Source organism: Oncorhynchus kisutch, linkage group LG24 (assembly GCF_002021735.2).
Source record: "Oncorhynchus kisutch isolate 150728-3 linkage group LG24, Okis_V2, whole genome shotgun sequence".
Lineage (NCBI taxonomy): Eukaryota > Metazoa > Chordata > Actinopteri > Salmoniformes > Salmonidae > Oncorhynchus > Oncorhynchus kisutch.
Window position 1 is genome coordinate 11,952,702 of NC_034197.2, and position 26,553 is coordinate 11,979,254.

Below are 26,553 nucleotides of genomic sequence, written 5' to 3' on the forward strand. Positions count from 1 at the left end.
TGTCTGTCTGTCTGTCTCAGTGTGGTTGGGCCCAGCACCCCACTTGGGGTAACGGCCTCACACTGCTCTGCTTCCTTACTATTTGTTTGTCGGGTTTGGGAAGGAACACCACCCTTGCACCATGACCAATACTCTGTGTACCTCCCAAAATGGCACCCTAATCCCCATATAGTGTACTACTTTTGACCAGAGTCCATAGGTCTGTCTGTCTGTCTGTCTGTCACCACCAGTCTGTCTGTCTGAAGGAACACAAAAGACTGCACCATGATCAGCCCCCAGTGGGCCTTGGCCTCGCTGCCCAGTATCTACAGCTGCAGCACTGTCTAGTGTGTACATTACATCACACAGAGAGAAAATAGAACTTCACTGCCTCTAAAGCTGTGGGCGTACATCACTGTCTCTAGTGTGGACACCACTATATGTAGAGCAAATAGAGCTCTGATAACTGTATGTCAACCATCTAATGTGCGGAATACAGACTGTCAGTGCACGCAGTATTTGGCTCCGTGTTCCGATGATTCAATGTCCGGTTATGCTGTCATATTGGGAAATAAGTATGTGCTTAGGATAATTAATCGGATACTAACAAGTGTTAGCGCAATGACTGGAAGACTGAGGTATCCCTTTATCAACCAATTGGTAATGTGTTTAATGTTATCGGTGGTTACATATCTTGGGAAAATTCTTCTCAGCGACATAAAATATCCAGTCTATGCTCCCTTCAGATAGTCAACATAAACCATCAATCTACTGTATCTTCTCATTTTTCATCACAGCAACTGAAAAATGTGCCAGTGATAGGTTGGTCAACACTGTCCTTTGTGCCGAGCTGTGAGGAATGGTAGTTGACAAGGAGAAGTCATGGCTGGGGATAATGTTGAAATCCCCTAGGAGCAGAGGCACAAATCCCCCAGTCTTGGAAATCTAGTCTCCATCTTGGATAAGCCTAAAGCGCTCCGTGCTGGACACTCAATTTAAAAAATGATTTGATGGATGGTTTCTGAACATGAGAGTTTTCGTCTGAGTAAAAATGAACCATTTTTATCTGTGGACATTTGAAAGTTATAAGTGCACTCGAAACCATGAAGCATGCATGAAGATATCTAATAATAATAATAATGCAAGATCAGGTAAAGTGTGAAAGGATTCTGAAAGGATCAAATGTAGAAAAAGAAGAATCCATGCTGATATTGCATCCATGTTTCATTTGAACCACTTGCAAATCTTCCTCTTCAAATATTATGTCATAGGCTATAATGTAACTGTTGAACAAACAAATATCCTGCAGTAATAATGTTTAACATATGCTCATATTTGTCCATTAAACTGAGAAACAGTTGAGCCAGCTGAATTTTATAAAAGGAACTAATTGAATCTGCCTCGGAGCAGGTCGTCTTATCTATCTAACAGTTGGGAATTATGTTGAGATTGGAGTCAGAATACACTTAGAAAGCCCCAAGATGCTCAGGGACTGTTCAGTGTGAATTATTGCAGACAAATCAGAGTAATCAAGACTGCAGCAGCAAAGAACGAATGCTGCAGCAAACCGAAGAAATAAAAGTCAACTTTCCACTGTGGAAGTATGGAAGCGTTGGCAAGTATCAGGTGGAGAAAAATAATTACATTGCATCAAGAATATATTTACTGTATAACACTGGGTGAAGCCAAGCCAACAGTGTGATGTTTTCTCTATGCCTTCTCAATTCATATTAATGTTTGCTTGGTGCTGCCTGTCAGCATTTTCGTTGGCTCTCCAGGTCTTTGGATCCCATTTGTTCTTCCAGAAAGCATATTCATAATGTTGAAAAAGAAATGACTTGGGTTGTTCCAAGCCCACCCCACCCCCATCTCGTCTTAACACCCACACACGTACAGATAGGCTAGAAACACACCCCATTCATTGATGCAACTATCTCTGCGGCAGTTATCCCAAGAGTCTTTGTTGCTATTGAAATAGATGATATGCCTATTTATGATTTATCAGAGTTAACTGTAATTACTTTTTTTTTAACTCAGTTGCAAGTCTAACAAAGTGTGTGCTACTGCGATAACAACTGTGTGTGTGTGTGTGTGTGTGTGTGTGTGTGTGTGTGTGTGTTACTTATCTTTTTACTGCTTTAAAGCTGTAATCCTTAATGGGGGAACTGCCACATTCGTTTGGGATATTACAACAACAAAGAAGTTACTGCAAACAACCAACACTGTTTTCCCCCCTCGGACATCATTGCACACGTGATAGAACAACAAAATATGTAGAGCAATTTTTGTGGACCACACTGCTCGACGCACCTCACCTCTGTTTCGTTCACGAAACAAAAACAATAACAGAGGAAGCTGGGGTGAACAGTGGCGCTTTATCCCCTCATGCAGAGTCCATTTCTAAGGATGAGCTTTTATGCATTTATCACACACATCCATACAGCAATGAAGACAAATGTATAATATGATCATCAATCTTCCGAAAACAGGTTGGATAGTAAACATTTGGCTGACCTACCGCCAGTGTTTCATTGCCACTGATACAGCAATACCAATCTACGGTGTTAATGTGATGCGGCACCCGCTGTGCCATACTGATCTACTGTTCCATATTTTGTGTTTCAATCTAATTGATTCTGATTTTCTTCTCACTGTCTCCACCATCTGTTTGTCCATATTGTGTGATCCTGCGTTTGGTCCCTGCGGATCTGCTCCAGATGTCACTTTTGGCCTCCTACTCAGCGTGTTTGTGGTGTGCGGACTTGTCCTGTTGACTCTTTGTGCCTTCGCCTCCTGGAAGCTGTGCTGGGTGCCTTACTGGCAGAACAAGGCGACAGCAGCCCTTTCCTCCAGCTCTGCAGCCCTGACCCCGGCCTGCGGTCCCCCAGACGACTGCCCCCCCTTCCACCTCCACATCCACCCTCCTCAGCCCCAGCACCAGTTCCTCCCAAGCCCCAACCAGCAGAAGTCACCGGTCACCATGGCAACGGAGAAAGTGAAGGACCCGATGGGTTCCGTGGGTTTCCTGGAGGCTGCTGTGAAGATAAGCCACACGTCACCTGATATCCCAGCGGAGGTGCAGCTGTCAATGAGGGAACACTTTATGAGGCGTACTCAACGCATGCAGCGGCAGGCCACTGAGCCTGCTTCCTCCTCCAGGTTAGCACACACTCGCGCCATCGACATGAATACATAAACACACAAACATACGCACACACAGAGGCGTGGTCAGAAAACTAAAAGGCTCAGTTAGTTAGCAGAAATATCAATAGTCAGTTCTAAAGAATCCCAGGAATTGGCAACCCTCATAGGAACCTGACAGTACAGGCCAAATATTCACATAATGGCAACAAAGATAGAAAATGCACTTTTAATCTACCTGAATCCACTTGAGTATTCCACAGCCGCACACACACACACACACACACACACACACACACACACACACACACACACACGCACACACACGCACACACGCACACACGCACACACGCAAACACACGCACACGCACGCACACACACGAACACACACACGCACACACACATGCACACACTAACATAGACACACAAATACATACAGAAAACTGAATGGGTCTGGTAGTCAGCAGAAATATCAATCGTCAGCTATAAAGAATCCTCATAGGGACCTCACGAATCTCCTAATAACTGCACTAAGAAAGTTGGTCATTCATTTTTTATCCGAATCCAATTTATTATTCCGCAGCCATTTAAAAATACAGTTTCTGCATGATTATCACAGTGCAAAAAGGCAATTAAGTTTCATTTTGTTTTGGTCCTCCCAAGCCCATATACTTTCTGCCTGTGAGCCATTTGGTGCTGTTAATTTAAAATATGGTAATTATAATCTCCAGATCACTTCATGAGAAGTAATGGAATACAGTTTAGCGTGGGGGGAAACACCAGTAAAACAATCCCACAGCTATTATTTCACATAGCCACAACTCCAACAGGGGGTCTGATTATTGGATGTAACTCAAATTGTTTTTCAATAACATAATCTCTATGTGCTGTTGTCTTGTAAGACCCCATACCCGTATTGAATAACAGACCCTAAGATGAGGACTATTTGTACTACTGAGTAAAATAAATTGCATCGAGGACCATAGGGTTCTAAGTTGCAGAAACACTATTAAGATTCAAAAACCACTTGGAATTGAATTCACCTGCTGGGCAATCAAGCACAATTGTTCAAACACTGACTCCTCCAGGCACCATAATGAAGCTGTTTATATTTCCCCCTCTCTCTCCACTGTCTCTGCTTTTGTATACACTGCCCTTTGCTACTGCCGATTGCATGGTTTTATAAGGTTCTCGTATTTTTCCCCCCTCTCTCTCCTCCGTCTCCTCTGTCTCTGCAGACACAGCTCGTTCAAAAGGCACCTGCCCAGACAGATGCAGTCGATCAGCCTGGACCTTGGCAATGACTATTTGGACGAGGACGAGCAGCCCACCAGCATCGGACGCATCAAACCCGAGCTCTACAGACAGAAGACCCTGGACACTGACGAGTCCGCCAAGAACAGCAACGCCAAGAACTGTGGGAAGATCAACTTCTCACTGAAGTACGATTATGAAAATGAGGCCCTCCTGGTCAACATCCTCAAAGCCTTCGACCTGCCCGCCAAGGACCTGTGCGGCAGCTCCGACCCCTACGTCAAAATCTATCTTCTCCCTGATCGCAAGAAGTTCCAGACGCGTGTCCACCGGAAGACGCTCAACCCCACGTTCGACGAGTCCTTCCAGTTCCCCGTGCCTTATGATGAGCTGGCTGTTAGGAAGCTCCACATGAGCGTGTTTGACTTTGACAGGTTCTCCAGACATGATATGATCGGGGAGGTGGTGGTGGATAACCTCGTTGAGACGTCAGACCTCTCCAGGGAGACGGACATTTGGAGGGACATTCAGTACACCACAACTGTAAGAACATATGTCTGTTTGTCTCTCACTTAAAGCAGAGTTGACATAGTCTGGTCCCAGATCTGTTTGTGCTGTCTTGTCAACTCCTATGGCCATTGTTTGGCATAGGAGGTGGCAAGAGAGCACAAACAGATCTGGGACCAGCCGAGAGTTAACATTGTTCACATGTGTAACCAGTTAGAATAATAACCTCATTCAAATCATTATGCCCCCCAGAAAAAAAGATGAACATTTTACTTAAAAAAAAAACGTAAATACTTTTCTAATGTAAGATGTTGTTCTCATCATAGGAAATGACAGTAGTTATAATCTAAAGGCATAACAAGTACAAGGTCGTGAAACTGTCTGGGCAAAAAAAAAAAAATGTGATCCTTCCAACGACATACTAAAAGTGGTCATTAATTTTTACACTAATCTTTTTTTGATGGTGTCATGAGGATGTCTTGTTGTGCTAAGTGCAGCAGTGCACTATGTTGTTGGCATCGGTTGGGAATCTATTCGATGCTTCTCTTCACTGGAAGGCACTTCAGCCAGAGTATTATCTGTGGCCTGTATTGTTGAACTTCAGCTGCCTTTGGAGGCACCGCTCAATAATCTAGTAGTTATTGCTAAAGTGGCAGAAAGCAGTTGCCTCGTTGCTCAGCACACACATTTTATTGAACAAGGAAATGACTCACTGCCAAAACTCCCTAGCTCACCATCTTGTAGGCAATTGCAAAGTTAAGTACGCAGTATGCAGACAAGGGGGTTGGAAATGTCTCAAGAATGGTTTCAATAAGGAAGCAGTAGATTAAACAATACGGGGGTTTAGGAGCATGTACCTGTATAACATGAGCCTGAGCCTTGGGATGGACGAAAGGACTGTTTACAAATGTAAATGTTTAGAGCTGAGAATAGAGCTGAGAATAGAGCTGAGAATAGAGCTGAGAACCCCAAACGCCGGTCAGAGGGGGGTTTGTGTGGAGAAGAGTATCAGCCGGCAGCTTTACTCTGTTAATAGTTAATAGATCATGGGAATGCATCGATAATACCAACCCACGGGCATTAGGAAGATAAAGAGTCTAGAGGGGGGCGGGCTGGGAGAAGGACGGAGCGAAAGAATTCTTGACATCAGGCAGTGTCTTAGAGCATGTTTGATCCGTACAAACTGTTTCGGGAGGGTTTGCTTACTAATCATTGACCGGATAGAGGGAGATGAATCCATATCTGTAATACATAATAGAAATGTGTAGGTAGGCCCACTGTTTCCACTGCTTCATCCTGTGGTGACATAGTACTAAATGACAGTGGCTGACTAGAAACTCAGAGGGATTGAACGGGTGTCGTTGTATTGCTTCAGAAAAAAAAAAAAAGATCTGACCTGAGCCATATTTTAAATTTGAACACTAATCCTGGCTCAAACCCAGATTTTTGCATTTTCCCAAATAACATTGACACTTGCAGCCCATGCCTTCGCCCCACACCCAACCCCCGCTTTAATCCTTTCCCTTTGGCTACAACGCTGCACTAATACCCTGAAAAGTTATACTTTTTTACTGAGAGGAGGCATTAATAACAGGTCATATTGCCTTCAGACAGAGAGGGCAAAGGGGCAATGCTTAAACTAACTGATAAGAGAACATTACTGCAGTCTCCACATAGTTCCTTAGCTTCGTTTCCTGTAACCCACTGTAACTTTCTATGTTGTATGTCTTTAGATGTGTAATTCCACAAAGGGCCATAGAGTGCCCATTTGTCACTGTCCTGCAGATTTTTCCTTATAACTTATTGAGCGTGAGCCTGATAGTCAGTTCTGTGTGCGATGGCAGGCTTCACACAAATACAGCTCTTGAGGGATATTGTAATAATGACTTTGGCTTTACAATCCATTTCCATCCTAGTGTTTTTGCCCTTCTGTCAGTAGGGCCTGAAGGAATCCTTCCAGTGCTGTGTGTGTGTAACTTTCATTTTTTTCTGTTTGTTAATACAGGAGAGTGTGGACCTGGGAGAGATCATGTTCTCACTATGCTACCTGCCCACTGCTGGACGACTCACTCTCACGGTCATCAAGTGCAGGAACCTCAAGGCCATGGATATCACGGGATACTCAGGTAGGTGTGTGTGTGTGTGTGTGTGTGTGTGTGTGTGTGTGTGTGTGTGTGTGTGTGTGTGTGTGTGTGTGTGTGTGTGTGTGTGTGTGTGTGTGTGTGTGTGTGTGTGTGTGTGTGTGTGTGTGTGCGTGCGTGCGTGCGTGCATGTGTGTCCATGTCTACGTGCATATGTGTGACTCATTGTTTGTGGTAATGACTCAAAGTAGAAATACACCCTACCCTGACTGTTACATACGAAATTATAAATACAGTCACATAAAATGTCAAATAAAACCAGCAAACTAAGGAAAGTCCTCTCTACCGCTTCTAGTTCTGTGGGAATCTATTAATATTCATCAGTGGCAATATGAAGATGTCATCTCCAGCAGCTTATTTCTATGAGGTTTCAGGTGGTGTTCATTGTTATGTAAGTTTGCATCCCAAATGGCAGCCCATTCTCTATATACTGTATAGTGCTCTGGGCAAAAGTAGTGCACGATGTAGGGAATGGGGTGCCAATTGAGACACAGCCTAAAAGTCTGCTGTTCCATATTCCATTTATGTTATCAATAACCAGATACCATTGCAGGAAATATGTTTGCTTCGAAATGAAAGTGACATTCACTGTGAGTTAAATGTCATGAATCGGGTTGTATTCATTCAACCCAAAATAAGACATGTTATTATTTACCTCTCATCTTTATTTACATTTGACAAGTTATACATCCCTCATCAGAGGATTTACACGTCTCCCAGTTGTTGCTGAATTGAACTGGGTCTGTGTGCAGTAAACCATGGCTAATCAACGGTACCCTGAAGCATATTTGGTTGCAAAGCAAGTCCTCCTTATATTTTGTTTATGAATCGAGGGCAGCTTACATCTGACTATTATACTGGCATAATGTATCATAGGAGCTGACAGATGAAGATTGAAATCAGTATTCACCACAATAATGTTTCACTTTATCCCGTTAAAGCACTCTGTCGAATGCCTTCACTTCCTCCGCTTTCAACACTTGAGGTGTTGACTCATCAATATTTAATGTACAGCGAATTATTCCAGACATTTTCAAGGATGTTATTGCTATATTTAGGTTTAAGTAGAGCAGGAGTGGGAATACACATGGGAAATACGTATGGGAAATGAAATTGATCGCCGCAGCTGCTGTATCAAAACAGATGTGTTTGAGTTAAGGTGAGGTCACTGTAGGCCTACAATAATTAGAATAGCATTCGATTCTCAAATGCTGAGACAATGCCTGCATGTCAAGTGTTATAGAGGTAGATCTACACTATCTCTATCGAAAAATCACACTAACAGAGACTAACATCCAAGCATTGAAAGACAAACTTGTCATCTCATTCTCTCAGGATGTCTCTCGTGACAGACTGTTTGCAGGAAATTTGATTTGAGGATTAATCTCAAGATAATGTAGCTATAGAATATAGAATTTAGATTTGTTATAAGCACCTCATACCTTTCCTTTCTCTCATTGGCAGATCCATACGTCAAAGTGTCTCTCGTCTGTGACGGGAGGCGTTTGAAAAAGAAGAAGACAACCATCAAGAAGAACACTCTGAACCCCACGTACAACGAGGCCATCATCTTCGACATCCCCCCAGACAGCATGGACCACGTCAGCCTGCACATCTCAGTCATGGACTATGACTTGTACGTACTGTTTCAAAAATATATATTGGCACCTACGGTGTAAGTCGGAAGTTTACATACACCTTAGCCAAATACATTTAAACTCAGTTTTTCACAAATCCTGACATTTAATCTTAGTAAGAATTCCCTGTCAGTTAGGACCACCACTTTATTTTAAGAATGTGAAATGTCAGAATAATAGTAGAGAGAATGATTTATTTCAGCTTTTATTTCTTTCATCACATTCCCAGTGGGTCAGAAGTTTACATACACTCAATTAGTATTTGGTAGCATTGCCTTTAAATTGTAACTTGGGTCAAATGTTTTGGGGTAGCCTTCCACAAGCTTCCCACAATAATTTGGGTGAATTTTGGCCCATTCCTCCTGACAGAGCTGGTGTAACTGAGTCAGGTTTTGTAGGCCTCCTTGCTCGTGCACACTTTTTCAGTTCTGCCCACAAATTTTCTATAGGATTGAAGTCAGGGCTTTGTGATGGCCACTTGTTGTCCTCAAGCCAGTTTGCCACAACTTTGGAAGTATGCTTGGGGTCATTGTCCATTTGGAAGACACATTTGCGACCAAGCATTAACTTTCTGACTGATGTCTTGAGATGTTGCTTCAATATATCCACATAATTTTCCTACATCATGATGCCATCTATTTTGTGAAGTGCACCAGTCCCTCCTGCAGCAAAGCACCCCCACAACACGATGCTGCCACCCCCGTGCATCACGATTTGGATGGTGTTCTTCGGCTTGCAGGTCTCCCCCTTTTTCCTCCAAACATAACGATGGTCATTATGACCTAACAGTTCTATTTTTATTTCATCAGATACAAAAAAGTATGATCTTAGTCCCCATGTGCAGTTGCAAACCATAGTCTGGCTTTTTTATGGCGGTTTTGGAGCAGTGGCTTCTTCCTTGCTGAGCGGCCTTTCGGGTTATGTCGATATAGGCCTCATTTTACTGTGACTATAGATACTTTTGTACCTGTTTCCTCCAGCATCTTCACAAGGTCCTTTGCTGTTGTTCTGGGATTGATTTGCACTTTTCGCACCAAAGTATGTTCATCTCCAGGAGACAAAACGCTTCCTGAGCGGTATGACAGCTGCGTGGTCCCATGGTGTTTATACTTGCGTACTATTGTTTGTACAGATGAATGTGGTACCTTTAGGCATTTGGAAATTGCTCCCAAGGATGAAACAGACTCGTGGAGGTCTACAATTATTTTTCTGAGGTCTTGGCTGATTTCTATTTATTTTCCAATGATGTCAAACAAAGAGACACTGAGTTTGAAGGTAGGCCTTGAAATACATCCACAGGTACACCTCCAATTGACTCAAATGGTGTCAATTAGCCTATCAGAAGCTTCTAAAGCCATGACATAATTTTCTTGAATTCTCAAAGGTGTTTAAAGGCACAGTTAACTTAGTTTATGTAAACTTCTGACCCACTGGAATTGTGAGACAGTGAATTATAAGTGAAATAATCTGTCTGTAAACAATTGTTGGAAAAATGACTTGTGTCATGCACAAAGTAGATGTCCTAACCAACTTGCCAAAACTATAGTTTGTTAACAAGAAATTTGTGGAGTGGTTGAACAACGAGTTTTAATGTCAATACAAATCTGCTTTTGCACACTTTCCAGCCACTTGGTGGGAGTCTGTCAAGAGAGACAATGTTAGATTGAACTCAGTTTTACGTCTGCTGAAACATTGTCAAAACATTTAACTCAGACGCTTCTCTCAGAGGAGTATTCTGTATCTTGTGCAGTTTGCACGATACGCCTCCTCGAATAGAGCACTCTGTGTGTTGTCTATTTTTTTTTTAAACAAACTGGACAACAAAGAGAAAGAAAAGGTCAGGAGTCAGGACATTCACTTCGCTGGCTGAAGGGATGCTCTGAGGGTCGTCTTTATCAACAAACAAGGCTGGTTAAATGGGTGCAGGTGTGCTAGTTTATTAATACACGTGTGTGTTGCTAACTGGCAAACCGAGTCTACTGTGGTTATCAAGTTGTCCTTGTTTTGTTTACTAGTCAGTCCCTTCGATCTAGGATTATATTGTGGGTGTAGGGATTATGACGAGGGAGAACAAACATCACCATTGGTCTGAGCCAATCCTGAGCCAATCCAGAGAGGAGTTTGTTGGTGCCGTTATCGTTTGTAGTTGTTGAGCACAAACCCTTTCTTCATCGCATTTACCACCTAGATGACTCAGCTCTATTCACATGAATTACAACCGCGACATGATCACCTCACCTCTCCCTTTCAGTTCTTGCAACTGTATCCTCTGATAACAAAATGTATGTAATAAGAGTTGGAGATGCCAAATTAGTTTATTTCAGGTGAATTCCACTATTTTACGTTGGTGGTTTCACAGAATATTTTTCTCCATTTACACCGCTGCATGTAATAAAAATTCAGCTATAGAATCAACCCTGCATTTTGTAATGTAGTGTGTCTGAAGAGCAGGATTAGCTATAATGTTGTGTTGTCGTTGTGTGATGTTGTGTGTGTTGTCTGGCCCCTGCAGGGTTGGTCACAATGAAATCATTGGTGTGAACCGTGTGGGGTGCAGTGCTGAGGGGCTTGGCAAGGGCCACTGGAACGAGATGCTGGCGTACCCACGCAAGCCCATTGCACACTGGCACCCCCTACTGGAGGCCAAGAAATCAGAGAAAGAGGTTAGTTCATACAGCACGTTGCAGTGTGTGAAGAATAATGTGTAGACTATATTTACTATACGTACTATATTGTATATAGTACTATAAACTTTTTTTCAACGATCACATGTCGGATAAAATCAATGTCAGATATTGTAACAGTGTAATATCTATGTTCTAACTCTGTCTGTCTGTCTGTCTGTCTGTCTGTCTGTCTGTCTGTCTGTCTGTCTGTCTGTCTGTCTGTCTGTCTGTCTGTCTGTCTGTCTGTCTGTCTGTCTGTCTGTCTGTCTGTCTGTCTGTCTGTCTGTCTGTCTGTCTGTGTACTGCAGTGGAAAACGCGGACGGCCAGTTTTGACAGCCAGGGCTCCTGCCCATCCCCCAGGCGTCCTGCTAGCCCCTGAGCAGAACCACATGTGACCCTAGCGGAACGGCCCAGGTTTGGTTTGGGCCTCTTCTATCTCTCCTACTGATCTTACTTCCTGTCTGTTCTGTCCGCCTGAGCCTAAGGAGAAACATAACCCCACTGAGTCTCTCTCTCAGTCTTCACTTTCCCTCAAGTGTAGCCACAGAGTGCTCCCAGTCCTAAGACCAGATCCTGGATCAGCATCGTCAGTTATTTGTGAAAGTAACGTTGTTTAAAAAAAATAAAAAAATAAACATTCGAATGACAGTTCTGGAGTCAGACCCAGTACGTGGGAGGCTTTGGTTTGGTTTTGATCCTGAGCTGATCTTCTCACGTGAGTCCCCAAAGGGGAAGATTGTTGTCTGAGCGGAACAGCAGACTGCCGTTTTCCAGTGTATCTATCTTTGGGTTGAGGCTGATGGAATGTGATCACAGCGCTCTCACAGGGACTCGGCCTAAACACACTGACGTTTCTGCTCAGCACTGCAGAGCTCTTTGATGAGAGGCCCCACATGGAAACCACACTTTGAATGCAGTTGATGTTCCCCAGAGAGACAGAGAACGAGAACTGAAGGATATGGGGTAAGATAGGAACTGAAGGACAGTGGAAGGAACTGTGGAATGTCTAAAGCCGTCTGCCCTTCCTTTCTCCTTTTGTGCGGCAGTAACAGAAAAAACCATTGTGACACAGTCAAATGTGTAGTTCTTTCACCAAACATTAACTGTCATAGTAACCAAGCCAAACAAGGCAACAAACTCATTTGAAAATAGTAGCTATGTTGTATATGTTCTCGACACAAAATATTACATTTTCAGGAGTAATGAACAGAGCTTAAAGGGGTGGTTTTAACCAGTCAAATAGTGTTCATCGAGTTTATATCGGTTCATTGAATCAACAAATATGATCAGCACATAATACGAGCACATTGTATTGGAGCATAGCACCTGAGTGTCTTTCTATGGAACAACGAAGAGTTGAATAGCACACAGACTCCGAACCACCCTTACCTCTCGCTTTGTTTTCTCCTAGTCAGTCTTGGTTCTCTTACCTCTTCCATCGAAGTGTATTCTCATTACTCCTGTTCCCATAGTTTTCCTCTCTCAGCTGAACGTACCGCACTTCTTCAGCACCTTCTTATCGTATTCTGTTCTCTGGGGTTGGTTTGAAACTGTAAAGCACAGTCCTCTATCTGCTCATGTAAAGTTTGTACTTCCCACCAGAATACAAATTAGGTATAGAACTAGTATTGTTGTGTTTTGGGAGTTTTCCTTATCCTGCAGCGTCCAGACCTCTTCTCCAGAATAGGAGAATATGACCCTCGGTGGACCAATAATCAACTGCTCATTTCCTATTGTCTTGTCTATCAGCCAGAGGTACACTGGAGCAATTTGTAATGGGGTGACTTTCAATCTGCTCTTTATACAAGGATTAGTTTATTGAATATTGTTGAGGAGTTTGATCTAAATCCAAACATATGATTTGCGTTATTGAACATTATTCAACAAAATCCAATAAGTCAGCGTTTACAGTACATGTAGGCAGACATGTAGCTACTTCTTCTACTGTTTTTTTAATGGTTGTACTGCTGGATATTGGACAGATATACAGTACCAGTCAAAAGTTTGGACACACATACTCATTCAAGGGTTTTTCCTTATATTTTACTATTTTCTACATTGTAGAATAATAGTGAAGACATCAAAACTATGAGATAACACTTATGGAATCATGTAGTAACCAAAAAGGTGTTAACAAATAACTGTTTGCCTTGATGACAGCTATTGCACAGTCTTGACATTCTCTCAACCAGCTTCATGAGGAATGCTTTTCCAACAGTATTGAGGGAGTTCCCACATATGCTGAGCACTTGTTGGCTGCTTTTTCTTCACTCTGCAGTCCAACTCAGTCCAAACAATCTCAATTGGTTTGAGGTTGGTTGATTGTGGAGGCCAGGTCATCTGATGCAGCACTCCATCACTCTCCTTCATGGTCAAATAGCCCTTACACAACCTGAAGGTGTGTCTTGGCTCATTGTCTTGTTGAAAAACAAATATATGCGGATATCATCTGTTCACCTACTCTGCGTCTCACAAAGACACGGCGGTTGGAACCAAAAATCTCTCAAATTTGGACTCATCAGACCGAAGGACAGATTTCTACCAGTCTAATATCCATTGCTGGTGTTTCTTGGTCCAAGCAAGTCTCTTCTTCTTAATGGTGTCCTTTAGTAGTGTTTTTATTGCAGCAATTCAACCATGAAGGCCTGATTCACACAGTCTCCTCTGAACAGTTGATGTTGAAATGTGTCTGTTACTTGAACTCTGTGAAGCATTTGCAAACTGCAAACTGAGGTGCAGTTAACTCTGATGAATTTATCCTCTGCAGCAAAGGTAACTCTAGGTCTATGGCAGTCCTCACGAGAGCTAGTTTCATCATAGCGCTTGAGGGTTTTTGCGACAGCACTTGAAGAAACTTTGGATTGACTGACATTCATGTCTTAAAGTAATGATGGACTGTTGTTTCTCTTTGCTTATTTGAGATGTTCTTGCCATAATATGGACTTAGTCTTTTACCAGATAGGGTTATCTTCTGTATACCACCACTACCTTTTCACAACACAACTGATTGGCTCAAACACATTAAGAAGGAAAGAAATTCCACAAATTAACTTTTAACAAGGCACACCTGGTAATTGAAATGCATTCCAGGTGACTACCTCATGAAGCTGGTTGAGAGAATACCAATAGTGTGCAAAGCTATCATCAAGGGAAAGGGTGGATTTGTTTAACACTTTTTTGGTTACTACATGATTCCATATGTTTTATTTTATAGTTTTGATGTCTTTACTATTATTCTGCAATGTAGAAAATAGTACAAATAAAGAAAAACCATAGAATGAGTGGGTATTTCTAATCTTTTGGCTGTATAAAAAGGTAAAAAATAATATTGGTTTGATGATAATTGTTCTTTAGTCTATTTCCACATTGTGGTACTATGAGTACAATCTAATAATTGATGTCATCTCAATACCTAAATGTGTATCAAACAAACAAAAGAAAACAACCCGATTGGTGTATAGTTTTTTGGTGCCAAACGTGTTTGTAGCAAAGGTAAACTATAATTTGTTCTGTCACAAAAATGATTAAAGTAATGTCAGTCATTGAAATTCCCAACCCACCCATTCGTAAAATGTCTGGATAAAAGCGTCTGCAAAATGGCATATGTTATGTATTATTCATTCATGTTTTCTTTCCAGTGAGACTCATTATATTCTGCGCTATGTAGTAAATGTATTGTTTCAATTATTAGAGAAAATACAACAGGGATTACAAATAGTTTTTAATAATAACTTGTGCAACCAAACATGGGCTACCAATTAATTGATTTATTTTCCATCACTGTAATTGTCTGCATTATTTCCAATCCCCCATATATATTTTTTTGTAAATATATATTAATATATATATATATATTTTAAATATATTTTCCTTTATTATTTTCCCTAACCCTACCACCTCTCCCCTAATTGGGGTAAAGTAATGGACAACAACACTGAGGCTTCTACTTCCAGCTGATACTGTACATGCTATATACATTTTATGAACACAGTATATTTTACAATAGCTTTCTTTTGTTTTTAGTCCCATTCTTCAGATACCCTCAACGCCTCCCATCTATCGCTGAACACCATCCAGGTTTGATTTCTATTTGCCATATATTTTTAACTGTGCTCTGATGTTTCACAAATGTTCCAAACCTTTCAATTCTCATAGTTTCTACAGGTTGTAAATGAAAGATACCAATTTGATTAGAAGGGTTCTTGTTTGACTCAGTTGGGTTATGTAAGATGTCATAGAAATCAGGAATCTTCCTTAATGTTATTTTATGTTGACCATGACAGTGTTTTCATTATTTTACTAATTGACAAGCACATGTTTGAAAGCACATAGAGAAACAGGTTGGTATAGTGGGTATCAGGAAGTGGATGTTGTTTACAGAATGTAAGGAGCGGTTTTAAGAGGCACCTTCTCTAATTTAAGCTCTTGGGTGCCCTAAACCAAAGCCTCTGCATTAATCTATCCTGTCAACACAACTTTGGCACTGTGGTTATGTAGAAGTAGTTGTTTGAACTCTTTCTCCATGCATTCTATCTACACAACTTTGGCACTGAGATTTGGTAGTAGTAGTTGTTTTTTAACCCAGGAGGTTATAGTGACTTAATGATAGTACTGGAATGGCCATCCAGATGACAATGTGGCTTCCGCCTGACTACAACTATGCAGCAAAAGCATGTTTGAAGATGGTATAAATCAAACAGAGGATGCAGAAGAAGCATGGTAAAAGTGAACAAATGTACTTAACACACACACATTATATTACTGTTTTAGCCATTTCCTTCCTCTAGAGAGAGCAGGCGTTTACCTCATTTCGTCTGGGAGACAGACAAAACGGACAGACAGAGATACAGACAGATAGTGTGGGGGGAAACTAGCCTAGAGATAGTCACAGGCATATTTCTTGCAGTGAGTCAGTGACCTTTCTCTAATTAGCAGTTGGTAGGTCTATGAGACACAATACAATGAGTCACTTGATGGATTCCCTCACACCATTATTGTGTCTTTCTTCACAATAGGATTGTTCAGGTTTCCTCACATACTATATTTACTGGTTACAATCGTGATAAGATCCTTCCTTCCATTACTGGTAGACTCCTCATATCTGACTCACTCCAGTTTGTTAAAAAAAAGTATGGTTTTATGTTTTCTCACATAGATATACAGTAGTACACTTGTTGATTACATTTCTGATTAGATTTATGTCATTTATTTTAGACTCCTGATATTTGACTCCAAGTTTGTTTCTATTTGACAAAAAATGTATGAAATAATTGACTGTAGTTTTGTTCTTCCTCTGTTTCAGTGGTGTGTTTAATGATGATGATGATGATCTTCTGTTCTGACAATATGGACTAGTGTGTTTGTATCCATAGTACGTAATGATATCATGTTATATACATTTAGCCTCAGTTTATGTACCGTTTTAAAGACCTTTATCTGTTGTTATTATTATTGTTGTGTTTCTCAATATGATCTTGTATCCTGTCCATTCGTCATGGACAGCACGGACTTTCCAATTTTTTATTGAAGATTTGTACTTGTAATATAACTGTTTTGACAACTGTTCTTGTAATTGAAGCCTGTTAGGGTTGATTTATTTCTGTTTCCGTTTAAATCCTGAATTGTTAATGACTCATAACATGAGGTCCAATGTGTAATAAATTTAACAAAAAAACGAATTATCTGTTGCGTATTTACATTTTTGTTTCATTTCAATTTATTTTGCAAGAACGAAAGACAGAAGTTATGAATTATGGTGGTGCAAAGTTACATTTAAAGATGTACACTACCGTTCCAAAGTTTGGAGTCACTTGGAAATGTCCTTGTTTTTGAAAGAGAAGCACATTTTTTGTCCATTTCAATAACATCAAATTTATCAGAAATACAGTGTAGACATTGTTAATGTTGTAAATGACTATTGTAGCTGGAAATGACAGATTTTTTTTTATGGAATATCTACATAGGCGTACAGAGGCCCATTATTAGCAACCATCCCTCCTGTGTTCCAATGGCACGTTGTGTTAACTAATCCAAGTTCATAATTTTAAAAGGCTAATTGATCATTAGAAAACCCTTTTGCAATTATTTTAGCACAACTGAAAACTGCTGTCCTAATTAAAGAAGCAATAAAACTGGCCTTCTTTAGACTAGTTGAGTATCTGGAGCAACAGCATTTCTGGGTTCGATTACAGGCTCAAAATGGCCAGAAACAAATAACTTTCTTCTGAAACTCGTCAGTCTATTTTTGTGATGATAAATGAAGGCTATTCCATGCGTGAAATTGCCAAGAAACAGAAGATCTCATACAACACTGTGTACTACTCCCTTCACAGAACAGAGCAAACTGGCTCTAACCAGAATAGAAAGAGGAGTGTGAGGCCCTGGTGCACAACTGAGCAAGAGGACAAGTACATTTCAGTGTCTAGTTTGAGAAACAGATGCCTCACAAGTCCTCAACTGGCAGCTTCATTAAATAGTACCCGCAAAACACCAGTCTCAACGTCAACAGTGAAGAGGCGACTCCGGGATGCTGGCCTTCTAGGCAGAGTTTCTCTGTCCAGTGTCTGTGTTCTTTTGCCCATCTTAATCTTTTATTGGCCAGTCTAAGATATGGCTTTTTCTTTGCAACTCTGCCCAGAGGGCTAGCATCCCAGAGTCGCCTCTTCACTGTTGAGGTTGAGACTGGTGTTTTGCGGGTACTATTTAATGAAGCTGCCAGTTTACAGCTGTGCTAACATAATTGCAAAAGGGTTTTCTAGCTTGGATTAGCTTACACAACGTGCCATTGGAACACAGGAGTGATGGTTGTGGATAATGGGCCTCTGTACGCCTATGTAGATATTCCATTAAAAAAACTGCCGTTGCCAGCTACAATAGTCATTTACAACATTAACAATGTCTACACTGTTTTTCTGATCAATTTGATGTTATTTTATTGGACAGAAAATGTGCTTTTCTTTCCAAAACAAGGACATTTCTTAGTGACCCCAAACTTTTGAACGGTCGTGTATGATGAATTATGGTGGCACACATAATATTATATTTTTTTTATTCATGTAAGATTTCTCCTCTGTAAAGTTTTTGTGACTTTATATTTTTCTCTGATTGTGCCGATGAACTTTAGCCGGAGACTGTCACTTTCACGACTACGTATGTCAAAGTGAACAACAAAGGGAGCAAGCAGCAGGGAAGAGTAAATTGGATGAACTAAAACAAGTGGAATGCAAATAGCCAAATTAAATCTTGAGGAGAGCTGGGCCATACATTCCATCAAGGCATTCAATTATACACAGTTTCTGATCTCTGCCCCGAATAAATCCAGTTGTTGCGGACATATTACGATTCCAATCTAATTCAGAGCTCCATTCAACATCAACTTTATATCAAACTGGGGTAGCAATAATATGTTTGGTAACGGGCACAGTAATTCAATGCATTATTTCAAGTAAAAAAATACAGAGGTACATTTTCCTGTCGAGACAATGTATACAGTATGGACAGTGGGGTGAGTGGTGTCAAAAAACAAATATATGTCTCCAGTGATAGTCTTCATGTTAGAATGTTTTCCGTCCGTTTCTCGGACTAAAATGTTATTTGACTAAAATGCCCACTAGTCCATCCACTTAAACCATTAGCTTCCTCGTCATGGACAGTTTGTAAAGGATCAGGTAGCCGTCGTCCCAGGCATAGATCTGTTTCTCCTGAGGGTTGTACTTAAGGCTGGCGTGGAGTCCATACCTCCTGGGGAAATACAGTAGCGGAGCCTCCTCATTGGTCACCGCATCGTTTACGTCAAACACACACTGAACACGAGAACGACTAGGCACCCTAGTGTTGTAGACCACATAGACCGTCCCACAGACCACGAAGGCTGCCTCCGCGTTCTCCTGGGGACACTGTGTATCCCACATCTGCTCGATATCCAGGCTGTCAGGGTCCATCTTAGCCAGGTTGATGGACTCACTCTCCCTGGTGGTGTAAAGGGCCCAGAGGCCTTCCTCATCGGCAGCCAGGTCCACAGCAGTCTCTGGGTTGAGGCTGTAGACGGGTCTATGGTCTGCCACCTCCACTGGGAACACAGCACTGTCTGCCAATGTGCCATTCGCCAGGTCATACTTAATCACCTGGAGCTCGTCGGCCCCCTCCATCACGTAGTAGGCATAGCCATTGTAGACGGCACATCCGGTGCCACTCCACAGAGAGGGCAGTCTTATAGGCCTGCTGTGGGCCACTCCTGGGGAGGACGAGAAGTCTAGAACAGAGCTGAACTGGTACACGGTGTCCTCTGCCGTGCCGTTGAAGACGTAGACCTTAGAGGTCCTGGCGTCTTTAGTCCACATGCCCTTGGGGCTGCCCATCCTCTTCAGGATCTTCATGGCTCTGATGCTGGAGATGATGTCTACACAATCTGTTGATAGAGAAATGGAGGTGGTGTCGTGAAAAGCCGTTTTCATGAGTGGTCTTAATAACATTGTCAGATGTAATGAAAAATCGGCTAATTATGAAGATCTTTGTGTACAGTATACTGTATAAAATGACAACAGATAATTATTTTAACATATCAAATATTACTATTATAAATGTTAATGGTCTATTTGTAGTTTTTAAAATCAAAGATGAGTTCAGGCTGGTCAGGCTGGGTCTCATAGCCTAGACGTAACATAGTAATTGTAAATCCGGGACACTCAAATTAGTATGATATGTTACGTTTAGTATGGTTACATAAGAAAGATGTTTACTTATAATGCAAATGTCTAGCAGCCCAAAGGTTGCAAGTTTGAATCTCATCATGAAAATTTTAGCAACTTTTCAACTGCTTACTACTTTTTAGCCACTTCGCAAGTACTTAGAATCTTAGCCAACCCTTCCCCTAACCCTAACTTTAACCCTTTAACCTAATTCCTAAACCTAACCCTAATCTTAACTCGAACCCCTAACCCTAACCCCTAGCCGAGCTAACATTAGCCATCTAGCTAACATTAGCCACCTGGCTGGAATTCGTCAAATATCATGCATTTTTCAAATTCGTAACATATAATACAAATTGTCATTCGTAACGTATCATTGTCAGATGTGATGGACATCCACAGATGAATACATACCATACGAAACATTACATATCATACTAAATGGACTGTCTCGGATTTACTGACAGAATACGACTAAATGCTCTGAAACCAGGTTGGTTGGCATCCAGGCATCCAGTTCACATTTCCTTCTCGTGTTGCGTTAGCATGCCCCTGCAGTGTCCTTGCCCACCTGAAACATGTTTTGAAGTCTACTTCAACATGCAGGGCACATCATGTACCCCCCCGCAGGCTGCAGCAGGCTATTTCAATGCAGTCCAAATGAAAATGAACTCCACCCAATCAAAGGGAAGTGTAAGAAACAGCCACATTGTGCTTTGGACCATGAGAAAGATGGGTGACACATAGATATGCTGAAGTATAGCAAAGTGGTCTTTTGCTGATAAAAAAGTACATTTTAGCTCTCAAGACAACAAAGAGACTTACTCTTAATTAGGATAGAGTGTGTCTAAAGTATTGCCACTGACCTGAGGTCAGCATCTGGTTCCCCCTTTCAGGTAGAGTAAGAGCGCCTGGTAAACACTTTACATTAACGTTATAACTGTTTATTTGAAATGTATACACAAATAATTAACAGTTTATAAACTGCTTCTAAACCTTTTATAAACTTTTTTTTTATGTTAATGTGCTACCGAACCTGAAACTCTTGAGTGAGACGTCTGTTTGCTCTGTGTTTTACATGAGGTTATACAGTTGACTAAATGAACCTACTGTCTGTGAAATAGAACTTTGAATTGCAACATTATTTGTACCGACCCGCTGTGAGTCACATCGTAGGTAGTAAAGCCAGACTACCCGTGTCCATGAAGTACAAATTGGAGACTGGTTCCCCCCTTGAAATAAATGACTCATAGCCAACTAGCGATAAATCTATAGGAAAATAAAATGAATGACTAGCCTACCCAGTGATTCAAAATGTAGCTCTAAATTGCAAATAAAAAAAAATGACTTGAAACAAATCTTTGTTTCCTACCTCTTTTCCTGTGGAATGGGTTTTCAGGGGAGGACACCAACTGCCACAAGTGGTAAAGAGCTTACTGTAAGCCTAAAAATACTGTAACCATGCTCCATAAGCCAACAGGTCTCCCTTAGCCAAGTCTCTTTCAGGCAGGGAAATGAAGGCACTAGATCAAATCAAATCAAATCAAAGGAAAGATCAAAGGCAGTCATCCTGTACAGGACGACAGAGCTCTAGGACTCACGCTCCCCCCAACTCCCCATACACTGCTCCTCTCTCTACTCACCCAAGACTCTGGAGTACCCATCTTCCTCTCCCCCTCTCTTTCTCTCCTTCACCCGCTCCTTCACCTCCAGGTCCACATCCACCATTCTGTCTGCCTGGTTCACACAGGGCTTAGCGGGGTTTTGGGTTTCGATGTAGTCCATCTCTCTCTCGACGCGGTCCACTCGTACCCCTGTCCCCTCCAGGTCTTGGCGCAGGGTCCCGTGGTCCTGGTTTAGTCCCTTTATAAACTCAGCAGTCTGCTTCTTGAAGTGCCGCAGCTCTGTGTTGTAGCGGTTCGACTGCTCGTGCCATATGAGCATACGATCCTGGGGGAGCATAATGTGTTATCGAGGACGTTGATTTGGTGTGTGGCCGACAATTGAGGATTACTGTAATGTTGGGTGAATGTAATTGTCCTAGTATCAGACTCTAGTTCATTCCAATCGCACAGGTCTTAGGCACAAGGACAACACTATGAACAGAGTTCTGAGAAATCTGTATCAGGTGTTGGTGTTTGAACGCGTGTCAAACCAGGGTCATCGTGATCATTTATCGTGGCAGAAGGTATCAGCACCCATCAACATCAATTCCACCATCAAAACCTCACAAGAGGAAACAAGTGTGTTGTTTATTATCACAATGTTGTTCAGTGATCTGGTTCAGTGACAGTGAACCACAGTGGTTGACTCATGCTAAGATTGACGAAAGGTCAAATAGGGGGTGCTTATATATAAATAGCTTATACTGTGTATTTATATATATATTTATATATATATATATATATATTTATATATATATATATATATATATATATATATATATATATATATATAAGTGTGTAACCTGGACAAGTGTGTGGAAAGGAGACACCCTCGTGTGGTTACGCCAATGGATCATGTCATCGAGAGAGGTTGAGAATAACAAGGAATAACAACTGATTATTTCTCCTCTGTCTAAGACCCACAGTTGAATTTTCTCTTTTTTTTACTACTGTACTTGAGTGAGTCCTTGGGTTGGATTGGAATAAAAATACTAAATGAAAATAACTTTCTGAATTGACTTATTCTAATGACTAATGTAAGAGTCGAGCCAGCGGCATCACGGGAGGGAGATTATTTTTAAAAGATCAAAAGAACAGGGGGTAGGAAGATTTGAATGATAAACAAATTATTCATTTCAGTCAAGTAAATGTTATTTGTATTCTCACACTATTTTTCAAATTTTTGGGGGGTTGCTATATTCGAAAATGGTTCAAAAGAGGAAACTGATGATATGGTCATAATGAATGGATAGATTGGTGCATATAAATGACTGCATTCTGGACTCTTGATTACTGTAGCTAATACAGTTTTTCTCAATTGCTAAAACACAACTTCTGAAACCTTGCTCCATTTCCTGAAAACATTAAACACAAAAACCTCATCTTCAAGCGCTATTTACATAACCTCTGACTCCTCTTGCTGTCACGCCTTGGTCTTAGGTTTTTGTGTTTTCGTTATATATTTTGGTCAGGCCAGGGTGTGACATGGGTTTACGTGTTGTATTTCGTATTGGGGTTTGTAGTATTTGGGATCGCGGCTGATTAGGGGTGTTGTATAGGCTTGGCTGCCTGAGGCGGTTCTCAATCAGCTGTCAGGTGATTCTCGTTGCCTCTGATTGGGAACCGTATTTAGGTAGCCTGAGTTTCACTTTGTATTTCGTGGGTGATTGTTCCTGTCTCTGTGTAGTTTCACCAGATAGGCTGTAATTAGGTTTCACGTTCCGTTTGTTGTTTTTGTATTTATCGTTATTTCATGTACCGTCACTTTTTTCATTAAAGACATGAGTAACCACCACGCTGCATTTCGGTCCGACTCTCTCTCAACAAACGAAGAACGCCGTTACAGAATCACCCACCACACACGGACCGAGCGGCGTGGTTACAGGCAGCGACCGCAGGAAAAGCGAAAGGAGGAATGGACATGGGAGGACGTTATGGACAGCAATTGCATGGAGTATACGACGTGGGAAGAAATCGACAGGTGGCCGGCCGACCCAGAGAGAGTGCAGGAGCCCGCATGGGATTCGCTTGAGCAGTGCGAAGAAGGCTATAGGCGAATGGAGTCGAAAAGGAAAACATGGCGGTGCAAAGCGAAACTCGGGCTACCTAAATACGGTTCCCAATCAGAGGCAACGAGAATCACCTGACAGCTGATTGAGAACCGCCTCAGGCAGCCAAGCCTATACAACACCCCTAATCAGCCGCGATCCCAAATACTACAAACCCCAATACGAAATACAACACGTAAACCCATGTCACACCCTGGCCTGACCAAAATATATAACGAAAACACAAAAACCTAAGACCAAGGTGTGACACTTGCAAAATGAAACATTCGCCTCGAAACAGTTTTACCTGTGTTCAAAATCAAACACTGCTCTCAAATCATAAACAAAGTGATCAAAATGATATACACTCTCAAGCAGTCAGTAAACAATACCCCCCAAAAATAGAAAACACATTGTTCAAAACATACAATTCTCAGGGAGAAGTACATTTTGAATTAAAAAAAATATTCATATTTTTCCGTCATTGTCTTTTGATGAACGAAAACAGGTTCTATCATAGTAGCTCAAAATTGATCAGAAATTACTACTCTGCTTTGCTCTTTGCAATTTTGTTTTTTGTTCTTCCTCCTTCTTGTACCCCTATTTTTACAGTACTTCACCCTGCATCTCACAAAACTGTCCTTTGTCTCTGTGATACTGTAATTCTTGTTCTTTGTTGATATGAACCTGCAACCAGTCAAAATCTATTGAGCAGTCAGTACTGTTAATAAATGGAAAGCACAATGTTCAGGCCATACAATTTGTCCATTGTACAGTATACAGCCTACAATGCACTGTACTACAGTATCCATTCTCAGACTTTCTCCTTCCCACCTTCAACAACCTGTTTGCTCTCTGAACTGGTTTATATTGGTTGTGTCGCATCATTTGAAACAGGCTAAATCAATTTTGAGTGGTTGTGTTCAATCAATGACATATGTTCTCTATTTGTATTTGATTGTGGCCACTTGTGTTTACCAGTATGGATGACATGTGCATTAGAGTGCAGAATGTGTTTACCAGTATGGATGACATGTGCATTAGAGTGCAGAGTGTGCTTTGAGAATGAGAATGTGTTTAGAGTTCTCAGTTGCTGAAAAGTCTAAGTGAGATCTGAAAATTGTTTTACCATGTGAAATGGTTTAAGGTATTGACAACAGACTGCATAATTAGCTAAATGAGTCCAGGCAACTGAGAACTTTGTTCAGCCAATGGGTTTTAGTGTTTTCGCAATTGAGAAAAACTGTAATACTGTAGGATCTAAAGCAGACAGAATGGAGCTGCATTCCACTACTTGGATACTTCATCACACTCAACATATACTGTAAGCAAACTTGGCATAATCAGTATAGAATAGCTGCAATATAGGAGGAGTAGAACACACTCCCACAAACCTGGCATATTATATTTGACAAAATGAATATTGTACAGTGCCTCAGACAGCCTTTTCATTTGGCCAAGAGAAATTGCAAGGCACACCTGTTCTTGCTTATTCTAAAGAATAGGATTTTACCATTATCGTTTTTTGTCAGTAACTGCTGTTCCTATTGTTTTCATTATCAACGTGTTGTTATCTTTGCGCCTCATGAAGAGTTTCACTTGGCTTAGTGTGTATTCTGAGAAGGGGAAAGAGAATAGGAGAAGTACTCGGGCATAGATACGACAGCTCACGGCCACTGATATTCTCTAAGGGCCTTAGCCCGAGAAGTTGATGAGTCGAACAGAGATTGTATTAATTGGATTGCTTTAGTCAACACATAAAAATATAGAAATAAAAAGCAACCTTGCAGGCAGACACTGAGCGCGAACTAAAGTTTTGCAGAATGCCAGAGATAAAGCCTGACACATGGCCTTGATTCTCTGTCCTTGATTTCACAGTAACTGCTGTTTGCTGTTCTTTCAGAAGGATGTTGTCTCACTAGCATTCAAAAAGAAAACTTGATTCACCATAGTTGTGTCATTGATTCTATTCCTGTTCCTTGCCTAAAACTTGTCCTACACCACTTTAGGTAGAGTTGTGCGGTGTAAAACGGTTGTTTAGGAGTTTGTCTCTTACCTCAATGGCAAGGAATCTGTTCTCCAGATAATCCATGAGACCCTGGTAGTAATACTGACCGTTGGTGAGGACTACGACTAAGGAGAGGAGGAAGGGGACAGCCGTTGTCATGGTTGATAGATCCAAGGGACAGTCTGGGCGTCCTGTACGTAAGTCCAGGTAGCAAAAATACTTCCTCCTGTCTGGTCCGGTCTCCTCGTGGTCTACTTATGGTTGGTTTCCTACAGAGTGTGAGTGTTCGTGAATAACTGTGTGTGTGTGTGTGTGTGTGTGTGTGTGTGTGTGTGTGTGTGGAGGTGAGAGAGAGAGAGAGAGAAGGGCCAGGTTCTTGGGTTTCAAACTCTTTGGCTCGCTCACGTAGCTGGAATGTTTTCACAAACTCCCAGGGAGGAGCCTTGTTCCTCTAGCCCCTTTCTGTCCTCAAAAAGTGAATGTACTGTTGTACTGGACACTGGGCAACACTGTGTGTGTGTGTGTGTGTGTATGCGTGTGTACATGTGCTTGCGTGCAAGCGAGTGTGTACGTGTGTGAGTGTGTACGTGTGTGGGGGTGTACGTGTGTGGGGGTGTACGTGTGTGGGTGGGTGCGCCCGTGCATGACTGTTGATAGACAGTTGTTTATGGATTTAAAAAAAAATAGTAACAAGGCTATATACGGGGGGTACCGGTACAGAGTCAATGTGCAGGGGCACCGGTTAGTCTAGTTAATTGAGGTAATATGTACATGTAGGTAGAGGTAAAGTGACTATGCATAGATAATAAACAGAGAGTAG

General features: G+C 41.5%; 2 protein-coding genes across 2 annotated transcripts; one reads left to right on the top strand and one right to left on the bottom strand.

The window, feature by feature from the left end:
• The first annotated feature begins 2,551 nt into the window (after positions 1-2,551).
• LOC109869683 (synaptotagmin-6-like) lies at positions 2,552-17,004 on the top strand. Its single transcript, XM_031804342.1, has 7 exons — positions 2,552-3,138; positions 4,359-4,917; positions 6,887-7,007; positions 8,487-8,658; positions 11,172-11,322; positions 11,634-11,740; positions 15,350-17,004. Exons 1-6 carry the CDS (start codon positions 2,552-2,554, stop codon positions 11,703-11,705), a joined length of 1,662 nt encoding a protein of 553 aa, XP_031660202.1. The 3' UTR covers positions 11,706-11,740; positions 15,350-17,004.
• A 1,270-nt stretch (positions 17,005-18,274) lies between these two features.
• On the bottom strand, positions 18,275-26,068 carry olfml3a (olfactomedin-like 3a). Its single transcript, XM_020459734.2, has 3 exons — positions 25,782-26,068; positions 21,657-21,963; positions 18,275-19,733 (listed from the first exon to the last, which is right to left on the bottom strand). Exons 1-3 carry the CDS (start codon positions 25,890-25,892, stop codon positions 18,949-18,951), a joined length of 1,203 nt encoding a protein of 400 aa, XP_020315323.1. The 5' UTR covers positions 25,893-26,068; the 3' UTR covers positions 18,275-18,948.
• Positions 26,069-26,553: the final 485 nt, after the last annotated feature.

Bases quoted from the DNA above. Each gene is read 5' to 3' on its own strand.
- LOC109869683 (XM_031804342.1), top strand. From the start codon at position 2,552: ATGCGGCACCCGCTGTGCCATACTGATCTACTGTTCCATATTTTGTGT. The intron at 3,139-4,358 runs GTTAGCACACAC...CTGTCTCTGCAG, and splicing joins GAGCCTGCTTCCTCCTCCAG to ACACAGCTCGTTCAAAAGGC. The intron at 11,323-11,633 runs GTTAGTTCATAC...TGTGTACTGCAG, and splicing joins CCAAGAAATCAGAGAAAGAG to TGGAAAACGCGGACGGCCAG.
- olfml3a (XM_020459734.2), bottom strand. From the start codon at position 25,892: ATGACAACGGCTGTCCCCTTCCTCCTCTCCTTAGTCGTAGTCCTCACC. The intron at 21,964-25,781 runs GTAAGAGACAAA...ATGCTCCCCCAG, and splicing joins ACAGATTCCTTGCCATTGAG to GATCGTATGCTCATATGGCA. The intron at 19,734-21,656 runs GTGAGTAGAGAG...CTCTATCAACAG, and splicing joins TGGGTACTCCAGAGTCTTGG to ATTGTGTAGACATCATCTCC.